This window comes from Trematomus bernacchii, unplaced genomic scaffold (genome assembly GCF_902827165.1).
Source record: "Trematomus bernacchii unplaced genomic scaffold, fTreBer1.1, whole genome shotgun sequence".
Lineage (NCBI taxonomy): Eukaryota > Metazoa > Chordata > Actinopteri > Perciformes > Nototheniidae > Trematomus > Trematomus bernacchii.
In genome coordinates, this window is record NW_022987698.1 from 2,953,891 (window position 1) to 2,975,364 (window position 21,474).

General features: G+C 39.3%; 3 protein-coding genes across 3 annotated transcripts; 2 read left to right on the plus strand and 1 right to left on the minus strand.

The window, feature by feature from the left end:
* Positions 1 to 144: 144 nt before the first annotated feature.
* Positions 145 to 7,206, plus strand: slc26a6l (solute carrier family 26 member 6, like). Its single transcript, XM_034138514.1, has 19 exons — positions 145 to 299; positions 435 to 574; positions 742 to 852; positions 1,070 to 1,245; positions 1,333 to 1,497; positions 2,078 to 2,230; positions 2,520 to 2,602; positions 2,917 to 3,064; positions 3,178 to 3,291; positions 3,590 to 3,667; positions 3,788 to 3,883; positions 4,018 to 4,124; positions 4,270 to 4,339; positions 4,422 to 4,514; positions 4,882 to 4,992; positions 5,359 to 5,817; positions 6,599 to 6,653; positions 6,742 to 6,887; positions 6,977 to 7,206. The coding sequence occupies exons 1-19, from the start codon at positions 163 to 165 to the stop codon at positions 7,001 to 7,003; spliced, it is 2,469 nt and encodes an 822-aa protein (XP_033994405.1). The 5' UTR covers positions 145 to 162; the 3' UTR covers positions 7,004 to 7,206.
* A 506-nt stretch (positions 7,207 to 7,712) lies between these two features.
* On the minus strand, positions 7,713 to 12,199 carry p4htm (prolyl 4-hydroxylase, transmembrane (endoplasmic reticulum)). The gene is made up of 9 exons (XM_034138515.1): positions 11,870 to 12,199; positions 11,683 to 11,764; positions 10,708 to 10,898; positions 10,502 to 10,598; positions 9,962 to 10,124; positions 9,699 to 9,884; positions 9,394 to 9,484; positions 9,104 to 9,227; positions 7,713 to 7,956 (listed from the first exon to the last, which is right to left on the minus strand). The coding sequence occupies exons 1-9, from the start codon at positions 12,197 to 12,199 to the stop codon at positions 7,739 to 7,741; spliced, it is 1,482 nt and encodes a 493-aa protein (XP_033994406.1). The 3' UTR covers positions 7,713 to 7,738.
* Positions 12,200 to 18,999: 6,800 nt separating this feature from the next.
* On the plus strand, positions 19,000 to 20,871 carry LOC117489878 (green-sensitive opsin-like). The gene is made up of 5 exons (XM_034139436.1): positions 19,000 to 19,384; positions 19,678 to 19,846; positions 20,132 to 20,297; positions 20,426 to 20,665; positions 20,773 to 20,871. Exons 1-5 carry the CDS (start codon positions 19,000 to 19,002, stop codon positions 20,869 to 20,871), a joined length of 1,059 nt encoding a protein of 352 aa, XP_033995327.1.
* The last annotated feature ends 603 nt before the right edge of the window (positions 20,872 to 21,474 follow it).

The following is a 21,474-nucleotide window of genomic DNA, read 5'->3' on the forward strand; positions in this document are numbered from 1 at the left end:
AACATCTCAGAATTATTCCCCAACAGTTAGCTTTTTCCAACCTAACATCCTCCTTTAGTTAACCATTAGGCAATATGGTGTACATATGCACAGTTGTTCTTGTGACAGACGAACAGGAGCATCAGTAGTAAAGGGTAAGAAAAGTTGCAAAGATTCAGACCAATGGACTCACGCAGATTTGGGAAATACATTGTGGAGCGGGAGGTGCTGGATGAGCAGAGACTGGAAGAGATAACGCAGAGAAAAACTTACTCTGACAATCAATCTTCTCTAACTGAACGCCTAAAAGACTCCTTAAGGTAAGACACACTTTAGATGTAGATGAATGGTCTGATCTTCTATTCAAAGATAACCACAGACCCATTTCAGTTATTTGTCCTTTAAGCTTTATCCAATATAAAAACTTGTTTCTGTATCCTTCACATCTCTTCCAGATGTACAGTACCCAAACTGAAACACAGCATGATGAGCAGCTTGCCGGTGTTGTACTGGCTGCCCAAATACTCAGTCTGGGACTATGGCATGCCAGACCTCATCTCCGGCATCAGTGTGGGCATAATGCACCTGCCCCAAGGTATGACAATGGTCCATTATTTCATGACTTAAAGGGTGAATGACAAAAACCTACTTAAGTAGTTCAACTTTAATCCATCATTTAATCCAGTAAAATGCTAAAGCTTCATACAAATATTCATAAGTAAATACTGAGATTGGTGTAACCAAACTTGTGTTTTCTTACAGGTTTGGCATATGCGATGTTGGCTTCCGTACCTCCTGTATTTGGGCTGTACTCGTCCCTCTATCCAGCATTGATCTACTTCTTTTTTGGAACATCACGTCATATCTCTATCGGTATTCAAAAGAGAGATTTAAAGTTAATAGAGCACATAGAGCAGTACTGGTACACAATATAACAAATAATATGTTTATAAAGCAAGGATAAACTGACCAAAATATGCTATTATATTAAGTAAATGCTGAAATAACCTACATGCAGCATAATAAAAGAGAGACGTTACACCGTTATCATTACAACCTCTGTAATAATACTTTTCTTCATTGTGTTCAGGGACATTTACTGTGCTCAGCATCATGGTGGGCAGTGTGACAGAGAGACTTGCTCCAGATGTGAATTTCCTCATACAAAATGGGACCAACGTCACTGCAGAGGTGAACATAACTGCCAGGGACTCATACAGGGTGCAGGTGGCGGTTGCTACTACGGTCCTAGGAGGACTAATTCAGGTCTGAAGCTTTTACTGAAATCATAACATGCCATTTTGTTGTTGAAGCTGCCAAAACTCACATTTACATACCTGATTGTTTTCATAGGTGGCTCTGGGTTTGGTGAAGTTTGGATTTGTGGGAACGTATTTGTCCGAGCCTCTGGTGCGGGCTTACACAACGGCTGCTTCAGCTCATGCTGTGGTGGCACAACTGAAGTACATATTTGGAGTCTCACCAACACGGTTTAGTGGTCCCTTTTCAATGGTGTATGTGAGTACTATCAGGTCATTTCTTCTGATTACTTCATACCAAGAATGACAGTAACACTACCACACTCAAAAGAGTTTGTTGTGCGTTTGTCATAATTTTATTTAAACTTGTATTCAACTGGAAATCTTTGAAATGTGTTATCTCTTTTATATAAGAAAATATATTTATATCACACATACTTCCTTTATAAGACACTCTGTCTAACTGTAATGTATTTCAGGCTTGAAACAGGACATTGCTGAGGTTGGACATATCAGGGATCAATTAAATAATATTAGGGATGGGACGATGTAGGTTTGAATTGGAATAAAAACGATATAAAACATTTACAATAAGTTCACTGTGGTGAATTTATTTTATCAAGAAAGACGTGAATACACTTCCACAAAGTTCAATACGCATTGAGCCAGTAGTTCTGTAATCCTGCTGACAGAAAACAAGCCAGTACGAAAACATGTCTCCCTTGAGGGATGTTACTATGACTCAAAATCATTTGGTGTGTGCATCAAAGCATGTATGTGTTTTATTATTTACAGGACTAAGCCATAACCACCTACTGCTTTTTATTTTCAATTTTCAGACTCTGAAGGATGTTTGCTCCTTGCTGCCTCACACTCATCTTCCCACACTGGTGGTCAGCGCTGTGTCCATGGTGTTATTGATTGCAGCGAAGGAGCTCAACTCTTTCATCAGTCCAAAGCTGCCAGTGCCGATCCCAGTGGAGCTCATCACAGTCAGTTGATAAGAGGACACACTCTCTGGCCTATCACCTCTGTGCTCTCCGCTGCTGCTGCTGATGTTGCAGCTTGAAAAAGCACAGACACAGAAAGCTAAGCAGCTGAATCAGCAGTAGTGCCTGGGCCTCTGAGTTTGTGCAGTTTACAGCAAAAATTGAGATTCTTTAAGGCTAATAATTAGTTTTACCTCTAGCATATGGTTAACAGGTTTTTAATGATTCTTGTTAATGGATTAAAAGGTGTTGTTTGTGGTTTCATCTGTATTATTTCCAATTATGGATTTAGATTGTGGCGGGGACATTGATATCAGCCTATACCCACTTGAACAGAAACTACACTATTTCAGTTGTTGGAGAAATTCCTAGTGGGTAAGCATTTCGATTTATTTTATACTGCTGTAATTCTTTTTTGAGTCACATTCCCCATCTTGTTTTGCAAGGTGCAACCAACAATAATTTTCATTTCCCACTAATCTGCTGATTATTTTTGAGATTAATCAATTATCATTTGTATGTTTGTAATTGTCAGCACCAAACCTAGAGGCTGAAAATAGCATTTCTGATGAAATTGTATTCTTCATCTATTAATTGATGGGGATTATTTTCTTTGTTTATACCACCAAACGTTGAAGCTCTATTGTTTATTACTAACTGATTAATTTTTTTCTCTACCTTTTCACCAGTCTAAGTCCTCCCAGTGTTCCAGATGCAAGTCTCTTTGGAGAGGTTATTGGAGATGCTTTTGCATTGGCCATGGTTGGATATGCCATATCTATTTCACTTGGCAAAACATTTGCACTGAAACATGGATACAAGGTTGATAGCAACCAGGTAAATAATGTCTTTAATAAACTTGATTTCTGCAGATACCTTTAGTGTACAATCATTTTCTCACACCTTATTTCTCTTCTCATTCAAATGTTTCTTTCTCCACCCTGCTTCAGGAGCTGGTGGCGCTGGGTCTCAGTAATGCGGTGGGAGGATTCTTCCAGTGCTTCTCCGTCTGCTCCTCTATGTCTCGAAGTCTGATTCAAGAAACCACCGGAGGGAAAACTCAAGTGAGTGAGCAGCAGAAGTAACAAGATTATATCAGCTTGACCTCACAAGTACTGTGAACATGCAACATGCAGTAGTTATACTCTATTATGACCCATTTAAGGATGATTGAGTATGAGTAAAAAGCAAATAATGTTTAATTAAATAAAACCACATTGTGTTCGTAGGAAAATCGAAAACTGACCGTACTCCACTTTTTTATTGGCTTTCAAAATACAGCAACATTGTTATTTTTGTTACCATTACTGATCTGAACACAAATAGTTCAAAACAACCAGAAACTTCATGTTTTTATTGCAGATGGCCGCCGTTGCCTCGTCTCTAATTGTGTTGGTGACTATACTGAAACTTGGACCCTTGTTCCAGGAGCTGCCAAAGGTTCTGTTACTCTAACACTCCTCTTCACTACAAAGTAGACTTAAAGTTCATATCTATAATGCATGAGATGTTATTGTAATGGATTGTTCTTATTAATCATGTTGGTTGTGCTTGTTTCAGGCTGTCCTTGCAGCGATTGTCTTTGTAAACCTAAAGGGCATGTTCAAGCAGCACTCGGACATTGTTACACTGTGGAAACGCAGCAAGATCGATCTGGTGAGAGGTTAAATTATTATTCATTTGAACAATACCCCTACAAGAAACAACTGCAACATAATCAAGTGTGGTGTTGAATCTAGAAACAGCCATTGTTCTTGTTTCCTTTTCATTATCATGCTGCACCCCCCCAGATGGTGTGGTTGGTCACTTGGGTGTCAACACTGCTGCTTAATCTGGATCTGGGTCTGGCAGCATCCATCCTCTTTGCCCTGCTGACTGTCATTTTCAGAACTCAGATGTAAGACTTCTCTGAACTTTATCATATTATTTCTCCCTTCAGTATCAGTATCATAAGCCAATTGTGTTAGAATGCACATTTAGCCAGATTGCAAAAGAAATACTGTATAGAAACATAATATTTTGTGGTCTTTTATTCCTTTAAGGCCAACATACTCTGTTCTGGGAAACGTTCCAGGTACAGAACTGTATGTGGATATGGAGACCCACAGAGAGGTGAAACAAGAGGACTAACTGTAAATAAGATCTTTCCCACACTCACAAGAAAGAACGCGAATAACCTTTTGCTTTTTTACAGGCGAGAGATGTTCCTGGTGTTACTATATTTCGCTCCTCTGCTACAGTTTATTTTGCCAATGCTGATCTGTACATCGAGGCTCTGAAAGAAAAGGTTTGTTCTCTTTCATAGTGAAAAACAAAGTAAAATAATCAGTCCAGTCTCTACATACTGGCCACAGAGGATGTTGCCAAAGAATCAGTCCAATATGCCACCTTCAAATGCTTTGCTTTATATAAACACTACAAAACTGATTTTGACAATTTTAGCCAAGTCTGAAGGTCTCTTAAAAAAAAGTGTATAATTTGGTGTTCGGGTCTGGGAAGACCCAGCAGAATTGTTTTGGGTGACTCTGGGTCAAATTTGGCCTAATCAAGATTCATCTTTGACTTTAGACAAAGCATAAATATCTTGTTTTTGTTCCTTAATATTTTTAAAAGATGCAGATTATGTATTATTTTTCTTGTTGATCTTTTTTCAGAGTGGGCTTGACATCAGTAAAATGATTATCTATAAGAAGAGGCAGGAGGCCAAACAGAGACGTAGAGAAAGGAGGGCTGAGAGGCGGGCAAAAAGGCAAGCCAAAAAAGAGGTGTGTACGCTTGAGATGTATAATACAACTGCAAAAATAATACTTTAAAAAATAGTAAAGATTTTAACGAACTGTGAAAAAGATTTGCACCCAAATCCTGTGAATTAAAAAAAGTAGGGCTGCAAATGGTGATCAAATTATTTATTAATGATGTCAATTAATTGCTTTATCTATGAAATGTAAAAATGGCTGGTCGATAATTGTTTAGATTAGTAAATTACTCGACTAATCAACTAACTCATAATTAAAGTAAATGGCTAAACTTGTAACACTGGACAAAACTACAGGTGACCAATGACCAAGCTACCAAAAAAGTCTGCTTTGTTAAAAGGAGTTTGACTGATTTGTTCTCGTACCCCTCTTCAGAGACGGGTAGCACAGAGGGCAGCTAAACATCTATCTGGAGCGCCGGTGTTCTCTGTGGAGGAAGAGGCCGGCAGCTGGAGAAACACCTGTGTGGACGGGGATGTTACGGACAGAGAGCAGCAGGGCTGCACTGAGAGGGAGAACGGGACAGTGTTCATCATCCCAACTACTCCTCGAACCCCCGACAGATGGGAGTACCTGAAGGGAGGAGAACCAGACTGCACCAGCTTAGGGTCCATCTCCGAGCTGCAGGAGGGGGACACCACCACCCTGGACTCCAGCAGCGATGACACGCTCAGCCGCGATCTGGACTCCAGCAGCGATGACACGCTCAGCCGCGATCTGGAGCGCATCTCTCTTGGGTCACTGGGCAAGTGGAGCTGGGATATTCACTCGATCATTATCGACCTCTCCACAGCTAACTTCATTGACATAGTGGCAATCAAGACTATCAGAAATGTAAGTACTAAAGTGAGAAATATTTCATTTAAGGACAAATGCCTTTAAAGTTGTCATTCGAAAATGTCCTCATTACAATATCTTTAAATTACTCAACCTATGTTATATTTTGTTGAGTTTTTTACTTGCAGATCTGAAAACACCTGGACCTGACATATAATTATATTGCTAAGGATAAAAAAAAAAAAAAACATTTTATTTTGCTATCCTTTTGAAGGGAATGACAAATCTTCAACACAAACAAAACTGATTTTGATTTAACTTTGTCTTGGTGTTGATGTCACTGAAATAGGAGTTTATTATATACATAATGTATAGTACTCTTTAACTGTTACATAAACTCTGATGATTAAAGGTAGGGTAGGTAAGATTGAGAAACCGGCTCGAGATCGCTAGAATTTGAAAATACACAACCGGAGAAAATCTGCCACTTCCTTATAGAGCCCCTCCTCACGAGATAAGTTTGTGCACAGATGGAAGGCTGACAGGCAGGTAGGCCATCCAGTTATTTTAGCCGGGCCGGCTAAAATGATTGGTCGTACTTTTTACAGTATTACGGCTTCCACAGATGACATTTTTTTTATGGATTTTTTGTCAAAGCACTTAAGATATTCATTGCTATTGTTAAGAGCATTCCATGGAATATAACAAAAAGTGTATCTCGAGCCGGTTTCTCAAACGTACCTACCCTACCTTTAACTGTGAGATAATTAATAAGGGTGATTAGTTGCAACTGATGGGGAACAAACAGCATACATATTCTGAATTTTCCTTTTTGCAGATTATCCATGACTTCAGTGAGATTGATGTAGATATCTACATTGCTGGTTGTCAAGGTAAGTTAACCCACTTTTCCTGAAGCCTGCACTGCATGAAAAGTCTCCACTGTGGTAGTAAATTGTATGTAAAATGTTTTTTCCTCAGCCCCTGTAGTGGAACAATTAGAGCTTGGTGACTTCTTCTCTGAGACGATTACAAAGAGAAGTCTTTTTGTCTCTGTTCATGATGCTGTGCTCTACTGTCTGAACCACCGCGGAGCCACATCTATCCCCAGATACGAGCCATCAGTGGTGAGTATGTGCAGCTGATGTCCAGGTGGACGTGCGAGGTTGATACTTAACATTTTGATTAAACTAAACTGCTTTCTGATTGATTTCAGGATACATACGACGGCACAAAACTTTAAGGGATTTTAACCAAAGAGGACATCCAGCGCTGAAGATGGAAAAAATGTCTCAACATGGGGGGGCAGTCAAAATCTTTTATGGAATTGTATTTATAAAGTAATGATGGACAATTGTTGTGTTATATTTATACATCTTATCTTTCAAGTAGGAAAACTGATGACACATGATCTTTTATTGAGTTTTTATTCAATGTGGAAGAGAGATAGAGTGCATTGTAGAGAAAAAATAAATAGAATCCATGAAACACCCAAACGATACCTTTGAAGAAGAATTTGGTAGAAAATAACGAGGAATCCAAAGAACAAACACTAGACAACATGCATCACGGTGACAGTGTGTCAGCCTTTTTTGGTAATGGCAGCAATAACAACGTAGGACATTGAAATGTTTACAGTAGCCATTTCAATTTTCAAGTGCAATTTCTGCTCATAGCAACAGATAAATCTGTGGAGCTAATGCATGCAAAGGGAATTTTTTTTGTCCTAACTCTTTTAAAGAGTTTCTAATACAACATTCCTAAAATGGTAAATTATGAGGGATTAAAAAATAACAGGATAACAATATCCGAGCAATACTTAACAAAAGCATCTCTTTACAGTTGCATAAACCCACTGTGACCTCATTCCCTGAATAAAACTTGTCTCTACATACTGGCCACAGAGGATGTTGCCAAGACTTTGTGCACATGACTGAGGAAGGCTAGGTAGGTTTTCTTTTTCATTTTGGTTTATGAGCTACAAGTCTTGATGGATATCAGAACTCTGCGTGTCCTGGTTTAGAGTCAGATCTTCATCATCATCGTCTTCTGGCTGCTGTGAAACCAGCTGCTGGTAGCGAGCCTGTCGCTGGTAATCCGGGTCGATGTTGATCCATTTATTTGCAACCCACTTAGTGCCCTGGGTGACCATGCACCCTCCATGCAGAGCGTATTCATCCTGCTCTCCTACCCAACCTTTTGAGAGAGAAAAAATTATAATTGAACTCAACAAGCCATTCAGATTTCGCTCCGCTCCCTCTGCAGGCTTGTTAGAATATATCGACCTACATCACATTTCTCTACCCACAAGTTATGAACCTGAAAATGAGCATGATATATCCTTTAATGTTGATGAGCAACTTCCTTTTTATCATGTCTGTTTTTTTAGGGCTCACGCTGATGTTCTGGTTACCAAACAAAATCGCTTGGTCATGATAGGTTGACAAAGATAATGACGTTTTTTTCTTGTAGCTAACACCTGAGTTTATATATTAGTTTTACTAGAAATCAACCATAGTGCACTCAGACTTTGCTGTATTCTTACAGTTTGTAGCTGTCTTTCTAGATAACCTTTAATCTTTACAACACCATTTTTCAATCTGAACACTTTGACTCCAGTTAATATGTTTACTTATTTTGTGCCACCAAATTGTGATACTTACATGTGAATTGCCAAGATGTATGAAATTAAAATACAATTTTAGGATGTACTGTATGCTAACAGGCAGCCTATGGGGATGGCAATGCTGGCCAATCGTTTTGACTAAATATCTCTGCAACTATTGGATTGAGTGTGACAAAACTTTGATGACCCTCAGGCCTTTTTATCTGGTGTAATGATTAGGTCAGAGTTTTCAATTAGTCAGTGACATTTGTATACAGAAATTCATGTTTTCTGGACAGTGTATCCTAATGAATTTGGTGATCCTCTGACTTGTAATATAGTGCTACAATTAGGCTAATGTGTCAAATTCAAATGACTGAATCAGCTGTATTGTGTGTTTAGTGCTAAATGGCTAATTCTAACATGTTTGCATTGTCCTGATGAACATTAGCATAGAGACATTAGCATTTACCTAGCATTTAACATTTGAAGAGCTGTGATCTGAGCTGAGGACTGAAAGTCTTATTTACTTTTCAATAATATTGTGTAAGGTTTTGAAAACTATTTATCAACAGACTTTACCTTTTGATATTTGCGCTGGCATGTGTATACTGGAAAATTGTTAATTTAAAATAAAATTCTAAATGTGCTCTTAAATTGATTGAAATGAGTGTTTGCTGATTAGCATCTTTATTGCCACATAATGTTAAAAAGTGTGATTTTTAATGGGAATCCTACCTTTTCCATCCGAAAGATAGTTGTACCAGAAAACAGCTGTCCCTTTGGAAGGTTTCACCCTCAGGTTACTCTTGTCACAATTCCTTCTGGTGTCCAAAAGGTCCACATCATTCTGTATGAGGGACTAAAACACACACTAAACTCAGTGACACAGTTTTCTGAACGTCCAAGCCTTGCACTCACTGCCAAACATGTGAGTTAACACAGATATGAAAGACATGCACAGTATGTACACAATACTTTTCCAAGGCTCTCCCTACGCATTTCAAGGCCCACACACAATTACCCACCACTTCATCATAGGTCCTGTTGTCTGCCACAGGGAATGCGGTCTCCCCGCCCCCCTCAACAGAGTTCAGGTAGAAGAGAACTGTGATGTACCTAGGTGTGCAACACAGATTTAAATTGACACACACATATTTGGTGCAAACAAACAAACACATACTGTACAAATACTTTTTAAACAGTAGACAAGCACACACATTTTTCCCAATTTAAATCCCACAAACTACCATGCAGGCTTTCAACATGGAGTTTAGTAATCACACTGCACAGATGAATTCAGATCTGGTTGGTCTACACACTGTTGTCTCACCTGCAAGACGTCTCGAAAGGAGTGGAGGTGTTGGCCGCGAGACGTGTGTGTGTGCAGGCAGTTTCAGGATACACAGGGCCGCTGTCATGGTGGGCATGGTAGTGTCCTCCCTGCTCATACCGAACCACCTGTAGCGGCTCACTGAGGTCCACTAATGAGGGAGGGAGCCGAGTGAGGCGAGTCACCCTGTGAAAGGTGAAGAAAAAATATGTTAAAATTATTATTTGTGATAACCCAGTTATTACAGGAATAGACTTGCTTACTTCGTCTTGATGTCTTGGAGGACCTGGTGTGCTCCTTTGCCCTGATACAGCCACGTGTGTCTGCTGTTCCTCACCATCTGACTCCTCTTCACCCCTCGCTGCAGCAGGAAGCGCTGGAAGGCATCGTTGCTCAGAAGCCTGAACTCTTCTAGACTCAGCAAACCTGTCCAGGATATGTGAATGCACATATCAACCTAATGCCTTGGGTACGTTTTAATTTCATGCATCATTGACACTTAGCGTTGAAAATCCTGGGAATATTCAAAGTGGAAACTTAAATTTGTATTAACTGGAATAAATGGAAATATATAGGGTTATTTGCTGAGGCTGTTTCTGTTAGGTCAAATGCAGATAAAACAAACCTTTAATCAAATCATTAGTATAAATAATAATCCTTATAATAGAAATTAAAACAATAATATTGTTGAATTCTATTTAAATAAGTTGACTAATTTAACATTGAGGTAAAAAAAAAATCAAAAACTATGCAAATAGATCTATTTCTGTAAAACAAGTGCAGTTTCTTTGCCCAATTTTTACCATCGCCATCCTTGTCAGCTTTGAGACCAGTATAGATTTCTCGCAGATTCTCCGGTGTGAGCCAGATGCCGTCCCTTACTCGAGAATGAGTCAGTATCTGTTGGAGGCACGATAGTAAAGACAGGATGAGTTAACTCTGAACCAAAAACTAGTGCATGTCATATATTAATAAAGAACATGCCCACGATCCACAAACAGACATTCACCTCATGAAGCTGCAACTGTCCATCTTGGTTGATATCAAGAAGGTTGAAGATCTCGTCTGGACTCAGGTTGAGCTCCTTAGCCAGCTCTTCCTGACCCTCCTGCACCATCAGTTGGCTCTCCATTAGACCCTTTAGCTGTGCAAGCTGCATCACAACACGGCACTCATCATCCGACAAAAACCCAGGGATCTCTGCAGACAAACACAGAGACAAATAAAGTTACACACAGAGTAACTACTCTTGGGTTAAAAGAAGATAAAACATCATTGCTTTTATAAAATAGTATTCAAAACCTTTCTCCACGTGAAGGATTTGCTAATTAGTCACCTTTGAAATATTTTTTTAAACCTGTCCTTTGTGACACTTCTTGTTTCTTTTAAGGGTTTATTCGAGAAAATAATCAGCATTTAATTGACACTCAAAATGATAGTTTATTTTATTAAAAACAATGCAGACCCATGATGCCTGGCGTAAACAATAATACAAACATTAGAACAGTTATATAACCCTACTGTATAGTTGATCTATGTTTGTTATACCACTACATAACACTAATAAAGAGAACAAAAAATGTAAATAAAAACAGTTGAGTATACTAAATGTTTTTACTTAAAAACGTTCGTGCCATCTTTACTTCAGCACATCTAAAAACGTAATTTGTATGTTTTATATTGTTAGTTCTGTGACAGATGTTTATCTGCTCTGTAGCCAGTCAGCTATAAGCCCTTAATTGCAGTAGTTGCCTCAGGACCTATTGACATATGTTATATTGCATATGACCTCAGCATGCACATATCTGTTAACTAGGTTATGTGTTTGGGGCTGGAGTCTTATGAATGCATGTTTGATTAGAGGAGAAGAAAAATAAGCCTCTTTTGCCACTGAAGCTTTATATATAGGCCTACCTCTATGCAATGAAGGCTCATGTGGGTGTGCTGCAAATTTGTTTTGATACACGGGTGCTTTGTTTCTTACCAAAAAGCAGAGGTTTCATACTCAAAGTCCTCATTTCATGCACTTTGTTTTGCATCAGTGACACCTTTTGGACGTGTCCCACCTGAGAGATAGATCAGAGAAGTGATGTAGTGCTGCTACAGTGTTTAAGAGAGAAACACACTAGATGAAAGAGTGGGATTGATGCAAACATGTTCACATTACTCACCCTAATCCCCTCGATCCTTGTCAGAGAACTGACGCGCAGAAACTCGGGCTTTGATGGCGGACGTGGCGACTCTGGCTGCTGGTTGCTGCTCGGAGCATCACGACCCTGGCTGGTATCTTCCTGCCCGCTATTGTAGTGCACGTAAAACAGCAGTGCAATAACATTGATGATGTATACATGAAAAAACACCATCACTACTACGAAGTAGGAGCGGGAGCACACGCCGGTCTTGTTGCAAGTGGGGCGGTCGGAGTGCGGCCGGAGCGGCAAGGTCGCGCTCTCGGACGGTGTCGTGTCCTCAGCATCTGATGCTTCCTGGTTGTCGCTCATTTTCCCGAAATTCAAGGAGACGATACTTCCTCAGCAGCTAAATACATGCAACTACTCAAACGATGTAATGAGCATTTGGTTGTTTCTTAAAGGTAGCAGATGTGCAGACTGACAGTTTGATTACAAAAAGAAAGCCAGTTCCTCCGCTGCACTGAAAAAAAACACGGAGCATTCATGACAATACACGTTCTCGTTTAAGATGAAGAGTCCACTATCATTGGCTATGTGTCGTTGTGCTTTTGGTCCACAGACAGCAGCAGGCTCGGACAGTGTTGTTTACACTGCAGCAGTCCCAGTCAGCAGCGGGAGCAAAGCGCACTGCGCACCCAAAAACACAGCGGAGCGCATCTCACAAACCTGCTCCATAAACCTGATCCAGCATCAACAGAGTACGATGATTACCCTTTAAAATAAAAGAAACACGACCTGTGAACATAAAATACAAAACACCACGGCTGTGCAGCATATTCTACTATTTCCGACCGAGCTCCGTTGTTCACATCAACAGTCTGCCGACTGTGCAATACTGACCTCTGGTGAACTAAACAAATAATACACCACCTCTCTCTCTTACTCTCTCTCATACATTTTTAATCTCTAGAAACAAAATATTATATATTGTAACAATATAGATCCAATTTGTAAGGAAAGTGCTACCTGTAACCGTGTTAGTTCATACAGTTACACATTTAGCAATAATTATTAATTTCTTCTTTTTATTATCTTTTATTGTGTTTTAACTTTTTTTTGTATTCTTTTTTTATTTTGCATTAACTACTGTGGTTTGCCCTAGGGCATATTAGAGAAAGGATTACAAAAACAAACTGTTGATCATATTTCCAAAATAGTGCAATAAGAAGCTACAGGGACGTTAATCTACGTCGGTAATATTAACTTTATTTAATACAACATTTACGGTACAAGATTTAATCATACAGCCCATGTAGTATAATATTTTACAAATGATGAATTACAGCAAACATGTGCAATATATCCATTATTACAGCTCCGTGGGCTGGCAGTAAGGCGATATGGGTCCGTTCTTATTGTACATCCATGGGTAAAGATAAACGCATGTAGTGCTGAACACGTAACATGAACGTGCCGGGCGGCGCGGTCCCGTGGGTTAGATGCGCGTTCATAATGCAGAGGGAAATAACTCTCAGAATAACGTTATTAGCACATTTTTACAACTTGAGGAACGAATGTTTTTAATAAGGGCTATACAAGTGTTCATACTGGGTAGTTTATTTAAAAAAAATTATCCAACGATTTACAGACCACTCTTTCCCCATGTAAGTCAATGGGAAAAAGTGTTTCCGGGCCTGGCAACCAAAAGGAAGTGTAGTACCGCCGTTTGGCCAGCACGAATATTTTCATCTGAGTCCGGCGCACTTCCTGGGGGCTTGGTCCAATCACGCGATTCAATGCACTGCCTCGTCTCTATTCTGACAGGTGACAGGTTGAAACAGTTTCGAATTTGAGCGCTTCAACACTTATAACCGCTATAAACAATGCGCAATGTGTGGGTTGTTGTCGTAGTTTGCGTTGTTGCTGTTGAGTTGTTGTTGGTATTGCATTTTAATTGGATCATTATAGAGCAAGCCAGGAAGAAAGATAGGTCGTTCTGGCTCGGGAAACACTTCGAAATGTGGAGAAGTTGTGAACAAAAAGACAATTAAGACTAATATAAAAACCATGTTACTAACTTAAGGTATAGATAGCCCAGCGGATAGAGCCGGCGGCCCGAAGCGACGATGTCCTCCGCGCAGCTGGTTCAAAGCCCGGAACAGATGAACTTTTAATCATTCCTTTTCAACTTTAATACTTTATTAACTGATAAAAGGCCCTCTCCACCCAAACAAAATTCCAGCACTCTCTAGTCTCTTCTCAATAACCCAATACACACAATTATCAATCTTTAATTGCAAATAGAACATGATATTCAGTCTTGTGTGTGTGTGCATCGAATATTTTTCAAGGAAAAGATACGTTAAACCCACTGCAGCCTTGCACTTCGCCAGGAGAGGTCGCTGTAACTGAAGCTTCGAGAAATTAACCTATTTCCGACACAATTGTCCAAGTGGTTAGATGCTTCATTCAAAGCTTCATTTTGCCATCACTACAGAATAGAATAAATGAACCATAATGATCTTTACAATAAAAAAGGTCAATAAACCAAAGTGCTTAAGGAACATGAGTGGGCGTGTGTGAAGCTGACCATTGAGCGGCCCGACCAAGCAAGGAGGCAGAGGCAGAGAGTTCAAATACAACCCGGTGTGGGCATTTATTCCTCTTTGTGGTACAGGATACACAGCCTCAATATGACTGTCTCTCTCTCACACTCTCTCACACTCTCTCTCACACTCTCTCTCACACTCTCTCACACACACTCACACACACACACACACACACACACACACACACACACACACACACACACACACACACACACACACACACACACACACACACACACACACACACACACACACACACACACACACACACACACACACACACACACACACACACACACACACACACACACACACACACACACACACACACACACACACACACACACACACACACACACACACACACACACACACACACACACACACACACACACACACACACACACACACACACACACACACACACACACACACACACACACACACACACACACACACACACACACACACACACACACACACACACACACACAGGAAAACAGAACCTAAATACACACGGGACTAATCAAACCAACAAGACACAGGTGAGGAGGGAGGAGAAACACAGGGCACCAGGTGAACGCAATCACCAGCAGCAACAGACAAGACGGGAGGGGGAACACTTTTCAAACTAAAACAGGAAACAGAGACAGACAAACTAAAACATAGACAGATTGTGACAAATATATGTCCAACATCCAACTCACAGATGTAACCTTGCTTTGATAAAATAAATTATTCATATAACCCTTTTAGAAGTGAAGTTGTAGTCATTTGTTTTGGGCATGTCATTTTCGAACCTGAAACCTGAAAAACAGGCTCGGGGCTTAACAGGTTAACTGAGACTGCACTTTGTTTTTTTAAGGCTCTTAACACACAGGAAACAAGATCAGAGACCCAGGTGAGATAATGTGAGTAATCCAATAAGGAAAATGACACCCAGTTCCTCCATATGCAGACAGACACTGATGGTTAAAATTGTAATGTTAATGGCCAATAAATAATATAAATTAAAAAATAATGTGCAATCAAGGAAAGACAGTAACCATGCAGTAGCTTTTCTTCCCATTTTATTCTTAAAGAGTAGACAGAAAAGCTACTAAATTAGGGATAGAGATTTTCACCTGGGGCCTCATTTATAACGCCGTGCGTAGGATTGACGTAGGAAGGTTGCTTACGTAGTACAAAGCACAAAAATAGGTACATACATTTTCCGCCATTTTCCAATTCACAAAACATTGCGTACCGGCGAGGGAAGTGCGTACGGCACTCCCTACGCCTGTTTCCCTTGATAAATCACAATCGACTCGTAACGCCCATATTTGCCTATACATAGTCAAAGAAACGCCCATTCATTCATTCATTTTGACTGACTGCATGAAGAAGATCGCAGGAAATTACGATAGAACAGCTAAAAAAGACATCTCACACCGTGTCAGATTTTGGTTATTGTGGGGAGGTCGAGATATATCATATTGTTTGGTGGATGCAGTTTGAACCATGTAGCAGCATGGAGGTCGGATCGTCACCAAAATAAATAAATAAGTGGTCCGAAAAAAGTTAATGACAAAAAAAATACACATAACCCTCCTCAGGCAGAGTGTTTGTCCCGGGGACAGGAGACACCCCCTTGATGAGAAACTAAGAAATGATCGGGGAATCCCTCCGGAGTGGAGTCATGACGACTGGATCTGAATTATTTTTGTTGTATTTGGTGGTTTGTGTTCCAGCTGTCGATCAGCAACTATATATCCATAATCCACCACTTAAAGGAAATACAACTAATGGATTGTGTTATATTAGCTGTACAATTTACCACATATGGTGTTCTTAGTTTCCATACCTCCTGTGTTTTACGAGCGACTTATCAAGTCTTGGCAAACGGCATTAAAACACGATTAAACGTGATAGTATATAAAACCATGCTCGTATCTACAACCTATAGAAATGCAAAACGGCGTCAGTTTAGACGTAATTCTGTCCTCCTGCTTACCGCATCATTTATGAGAAAACATTTCATAACATTAACACAACATATTCGAGGTGGTTTTAAATAACATATCCGTATTTATTTATTTCTCCAAGTTATGTTTTTGTGTGCACTGAGGAGTCTCAAACAGGCGTTTGTTTAATCATTTAAAGATTGGCTTTAATCAATGTTTGAAAATGAATTCTTCATATTTGATAAATGAGAGGTAACATTTTATTTATGGTATTATTTCCACATATTTCTCTCCATTCTTCCTTCTGCCAACGGTGTCGCAGTTTCTCGTCTCTCCCGTTTGTGTGCTTAGTGCGTACGCATGGGTTAGAGTTTGCGTGGAGGACAGCACATTTTCCCGTCAAGTTAGTATTTTATAAATCGCAAACATTGCGTAGAAACTGGCGTACGCCATTTTTTGAGCGTATATCCCTTTATAAATGAGGCCCCTGGTCTCAGCACACATACAGTAGGTCACAAGTCATGTCCAATTAGTTATATTTTCATCAGTGTTCTCAAAAGAGAGGCTACTGTTCTACAAATTATAAATATATGGGCCATTGTACCGAAATTGGACCAAAGTCAGGTTGGAAATGTTTTTAAATGTTGTATGTTTTTTTCCCAAAACTTTGTCCATATATATTTTGTACCATATCTAAATTACACATATCTAGTAAAAGAACCGTACATTTTTATATATCGTATTTTCAGACTGTATTGGAATGTTCTTCCTCTACCAAAAATGGTCACTACCGAAACATAGTAGGCTACATACACTGTAGTAAAAAAGTATTATATTAACCTGTTAAGATTGTTTTACCTTCCCTTGTCTAAATAGTATTTTAACAAATATTTCTTGAGGGTTTTCACAATTAAATTAATAAAAGTGAATTTTTAATCAAATTTCAATTCATAAAAATCATAATGCAAACTTTCTTTGTCAAATGCATAATACTGATCATATTGATTCCAGAGTTGATGATTGTTGAAATTGAACATACATTAAACCAATCAGTATCATGTCATTTTAGTTGATAACTCAATATACTTAATTTTTTACAAAACATCCACTGTTTCGGTAGTGACCACAGTATTTTGTTCTGAAGGTTGTATCATATTCCCTCAACCTTATTGCTTAATCTTCACTCATAACATGCCTTATGTTGAAGTGTGAATGTTTGAAGCTACTGACCCAGAATCAGCACTTTAGTAACAGGCTGAAATAGAGGGGAATGAGGCTAGAATGGGTGATCTGTTTGGTATTTTGAGCAAAACACATCATAGACATGTTTTTTATATATCTGAGACCTATAATATATGCTTAACAATAGTAGGATAAGAGACCTTTAAAGTAACACACTGATTTTCAGACTTTAAAACACATTTATTTCAAAATGGTGGGATTTACCTGCTTTCCATTTTGTCACTACCGAAACGATCATGTCAATTACCGAAACGTAACCATATGTTTCGGTAGTGACTGTTTCGGTAGTGACGATTCTAGCTAAAATTGAGCATAACTAAAGAATGCTAGCAAGTACATGGCTAGCATACACGTTTTTGAAGAGGTTAACACACATAAAAACCTAATATTTTGCATAAAACCCCGAAAAAGTTTGCTTAATTGAAGATAATATGTGTTCGGTAGTGACAATTCTTCAGGTTACACGCCAGATTTATATCAAAAGTATGGGATATAGCTACTTGCCATTCAGCCATAAGGGACAGGGATGCAGTGTCACTGCCTAGTCAAAAATGCAGGGGTGTGGCTAAAAACCAGGCTCAGCCATTGGACTAAAACCCCTTGTGTTTCGGTAGACATGAAAACTGGGGACATGATTTTTTGAGTATAGTTTTTTTATTAAAAAATTAAACCCACAATAAATCTAAATATTCCAACTTCTGTTTGAATGTAATCATAAAGATCTTCTAAATACACCATTGAACTAAATTTAAAAAAATGTGTTAATATAAGCGTTATTTACAGAAATTGAAATGTCAGTGTGTCAGGGTTGGGGACAGCTACTTCCCAATAGAAAGTATCATATAAATGATGTTTTTGTATATATTAAGCTTAACTCTATCTAATTTAATGCCTTGTGTTTAAATAGACCATAACATATTCTTAGTAAATATCTATGTCTGAATACTTAATTGTTTTGTTAAATAGTTTTTCTTGTCGTGGGACCGCACTTTGCACTAATTCGGTAGAATGCCCCATATATAAACATGATTCCAAGTGTGATTAACTTATTTGGAGTAACTTTACGGTTGATGGTGTAATAAGAGCTGCTGACTGAACTTAATTCCGTTTCTTTAAGGATTAGGATAATTCTTCTATGTCTTGAAACTGGAGCAAATGTTCTTGACCTCGTCACTTCTATCCGGTCTTAAGATAAATTACTGTCGACTGCAATTTCAGGAATACATCTCCCACCTTTAATCCTGTTTCGGCATTTGACATTAGGGTCAATGGGGAGGTATAAAAGTCACACTGTGCAGCTCTGATCATCGAGTCCACCAACACTCTTGGGTTGTTCAGGTGAAGAAGAACAGAACAGAACAACAGACTACTGAAGATGGCTTGGGAGGGAGGAATGGAGCCCAATGGCACAGAAGGCAATAACTTCTACATCCCGATGTCCAACAGGACTGGAATTGTTAGAAGTCCTTATGAATACCAACAGTATTATTTGGCAGATCCCATCATGTTCAAGCTTCTAGCTTTCTACATGGTCTTCCTGATCTTCACTGGAACTCCCATCAACGCTCTGACATTGCTAGTAACAATCCAGAACAAGAAGCTCCAGACGCCTCTCAACTTGATCCTGGTAAACCTGGCTGTGGCTGGGCTGGTCATGTGCGCCTTTGGATTCACCATCACCTTCGTATCTTCTATCAGCGGCTACTTCATTCTTGGCCCCACTTTCTGTGCTATGGAGGGATTCATGGCTACACTTGGAGGTATGAATTTAACTTTATTCTTTCATCATTTTTGTTGAACAGCTAATTCAAATGCACCTACAAGTTTAACCCATGCAGCTGGTAGAATATGAAGTACTTTGTAAGGAATTGGGGTTCTTTAATGGCAGTTTGTGATTTTCAGGTTGTTTCAGTGAGACAATGATTTAATCAATAGACATTTGTTAAACCTGACAAAGATTCGGAAATAGTGATCATCACCTTCCTTCTAAGATATTACAAAGGTAAAAGTTAATTTGTAGGGATCTTGTCTAAGATGCTCTTCCTCTCTACAGGTCAGGTGTCTCTCTGGTCTCTGGTAGTCCTGGCTGTTGAGAGATACATTGTTGTCTGCAAACCCATGGGAAGCTTTAAATTCAGTAATACTCACGCTGGAATTGGTGTTGGGATCACCTGGCTCATGGCTTTCGCATGTGCCGCACCCCCACTGTTTGGCTGGTCCAGGTAATTCACATTTTGTATTTCTCATTTCACTTACAATAAAAATGAGTTCAAACCTCTGAAACCTGACCACTAAGATTTTAAAAACATTGAGAAACACTCAAACAAACCAATCAGTTTTAAGAAAGTGCATAGAGAGTAGTATGTAATTACATACTGGTAATGCATAGGTTGTAGAAAGTCTAAAGTCTAAAATATTTACAACCACTTTCCTTCTTTAACCCTACAGGTACATTCTACAGGCTGATTCTCTTAATGATTTGCCTTCTCTTCTTAAACCTTAAACAGATACCTTCCTGAGGGCCTGCAGTGCTCCTGCGGACCTGACTACTACACTCTGGCTCCAGGCTTCAACAATGAATCATACGTCATGTACTTATTTGCTGTCCACTTCTTCACTCCTGTTTTCCTCATTTTCTTCTCTTACGGAAGCCTTGTCCTGACAGTCAAAGCCGTAAGTGAAGTGTATTACCTTAAAGTAAAAACGTTTGAGAAATACAACTGTCATTTTCATTTTTAAATTCTGCAAAACCACGTGTGCTGTGAATCCTAATGATGATTTTCTGATCACAAAAACGTTAGGCTGCAGCCCAGCAGCAGGAGTCAGAGTCCACCCAGAAGGCTGAGAGGGAAGTGACACGCATGTGCATCCTGATGGTCTTTGGATTCCTGTTAGCTTGGGTGCCATATGCCTCTTTCGCTGCTTGGATCTTCATGAACAAGGGAGCTGCCTTCACCGCCCTGACAGCAGCTATTCCCGCCTTCTTTGCAAAGAGCTCAGCCCTGTACAACCCTGTTATCTACGTGCTGTTGAACAAACAGGTGGGCTGAATATATTAAATATTCCCTAGTCCAGTTTCTAAAATCTGCTTTTTCATTTTTGCTCAATCCTAAACCATGCACTTGTTTTTCTTTGATCTCTTTTTCAGTTCCGTAACTGCATGCTGAGTACCGTTGGAATGGGCGGCATGGTGGAGGATGAGACCTCAGTCTCTGCCAGCAAGACAGAAGTGTCCTCTGTGTCTTAAATGTAGAGACATTTTCATACACCTGGACATGTTCATTTCCTTTTTTTCTTTGGTCGGGAATAATTCCTGGATGTGGACTGATTAAAGTTGAGGGACGTCTGGACTACTTGACCAGTGATGAACAGCTCCAGCGACAAACTCATGAACTGCATTTTCTCATCTTTTCTTTGAAGAATGTTGGAAAGTGTTTGTCATGTCCTTTGTCAATCTGAATTCAAAATCATTGCAAATAATGGTAAGATCTGTGAACTAATGTATTTGGATGCTCACTTTGACTCCCACTGCTGTCAGAGGAACAGCTGTCACTGTAACGTTTAAGCTATTTGGAACCATTGCATTTACATAACATCCTTAAAGAACATTTGGTTTAAATACAGCAATATATTTTTCTCTAACATCAGTGGGAACACATTTTGTACTGTATTTTCAAAATGAGCAACTATATCCAATGTAAAACTTTTGTCACTTGCTGAGTTGGTCATCATGAATTGTAAACATTGTATATATAAAAATGTCGGCCGACATATCTTTAAACCCGGCTGTAAGTGTTGTCTAAAACTGACAGCCTTTGTTATCTTGGTTACTTTTTGAATTAAGGAAACA

Bases quoted from the DNA above. Each gene is read 5' to 3' on its own strand.
- LOC117489878 (XM_034139436.1), top strand. From the start codon at position 19,000: ATGGCTTGGGAGGGAGGAATGGAGCCCAATGGCACAGAAGGCAATAAC. The intron at 19,847-20,131 runs GTAATTCACATT...AACCTTAAACAG, and splicing joins CCACTGTTTGGCTGGTCCAG to ATACCTTCCTGAGGGCCTGC. The intron at 20,298-20,425 runs GTAAGTGAAGTG...CAAAAACGTTAG, and splicing joins TTGTCCTGACAGTCAAAGCC to GCTGCAGCCCAGCAGCAGGA.
- p4htm (XM_034138515.1), bottom strand. From the start codon at position 12,199: ATGAGCGACAACCAGGAAGCATCAGATGCTGAGGACACGACACCGTCC. The intron at 9,885-9,961 runs GTAAGCAAGTCT...CACCTTTCACAG, and splicing joins CTCCAAGACATCAAGACGAA to GGTGACTCGCCTCACTCGGC. The intron at 9,228-9,393 runs GTGGGTAATTGT...TGTGTGTTTTAG, and splicing joins ACAGGACCTATGATGAAGTG to TCCCTCATACAGAATGATGT.
- slc26a6l (XM_034138514.1), top strand. From the start codon at position 163: ATGGACTCACGCAGATTTGGGAAATACATTGTGGAGCGGGAGGTGCTG. The intron at 1,498-2,077 runs GTGAGTACTATC...TTCAATTTTCAG, and splicing joins GTCCCTTTTCAATGGTGTAT to ACTCTGAAGGATGTTTGCTC. The intron at 3,292-3,589 runs GTGAGTGAGCAG...TTTTTATTGCAG, and splicing joins CCACCGGAGGGAAAACTCAA to ATGGCCGCCGTTGCCTCGTC.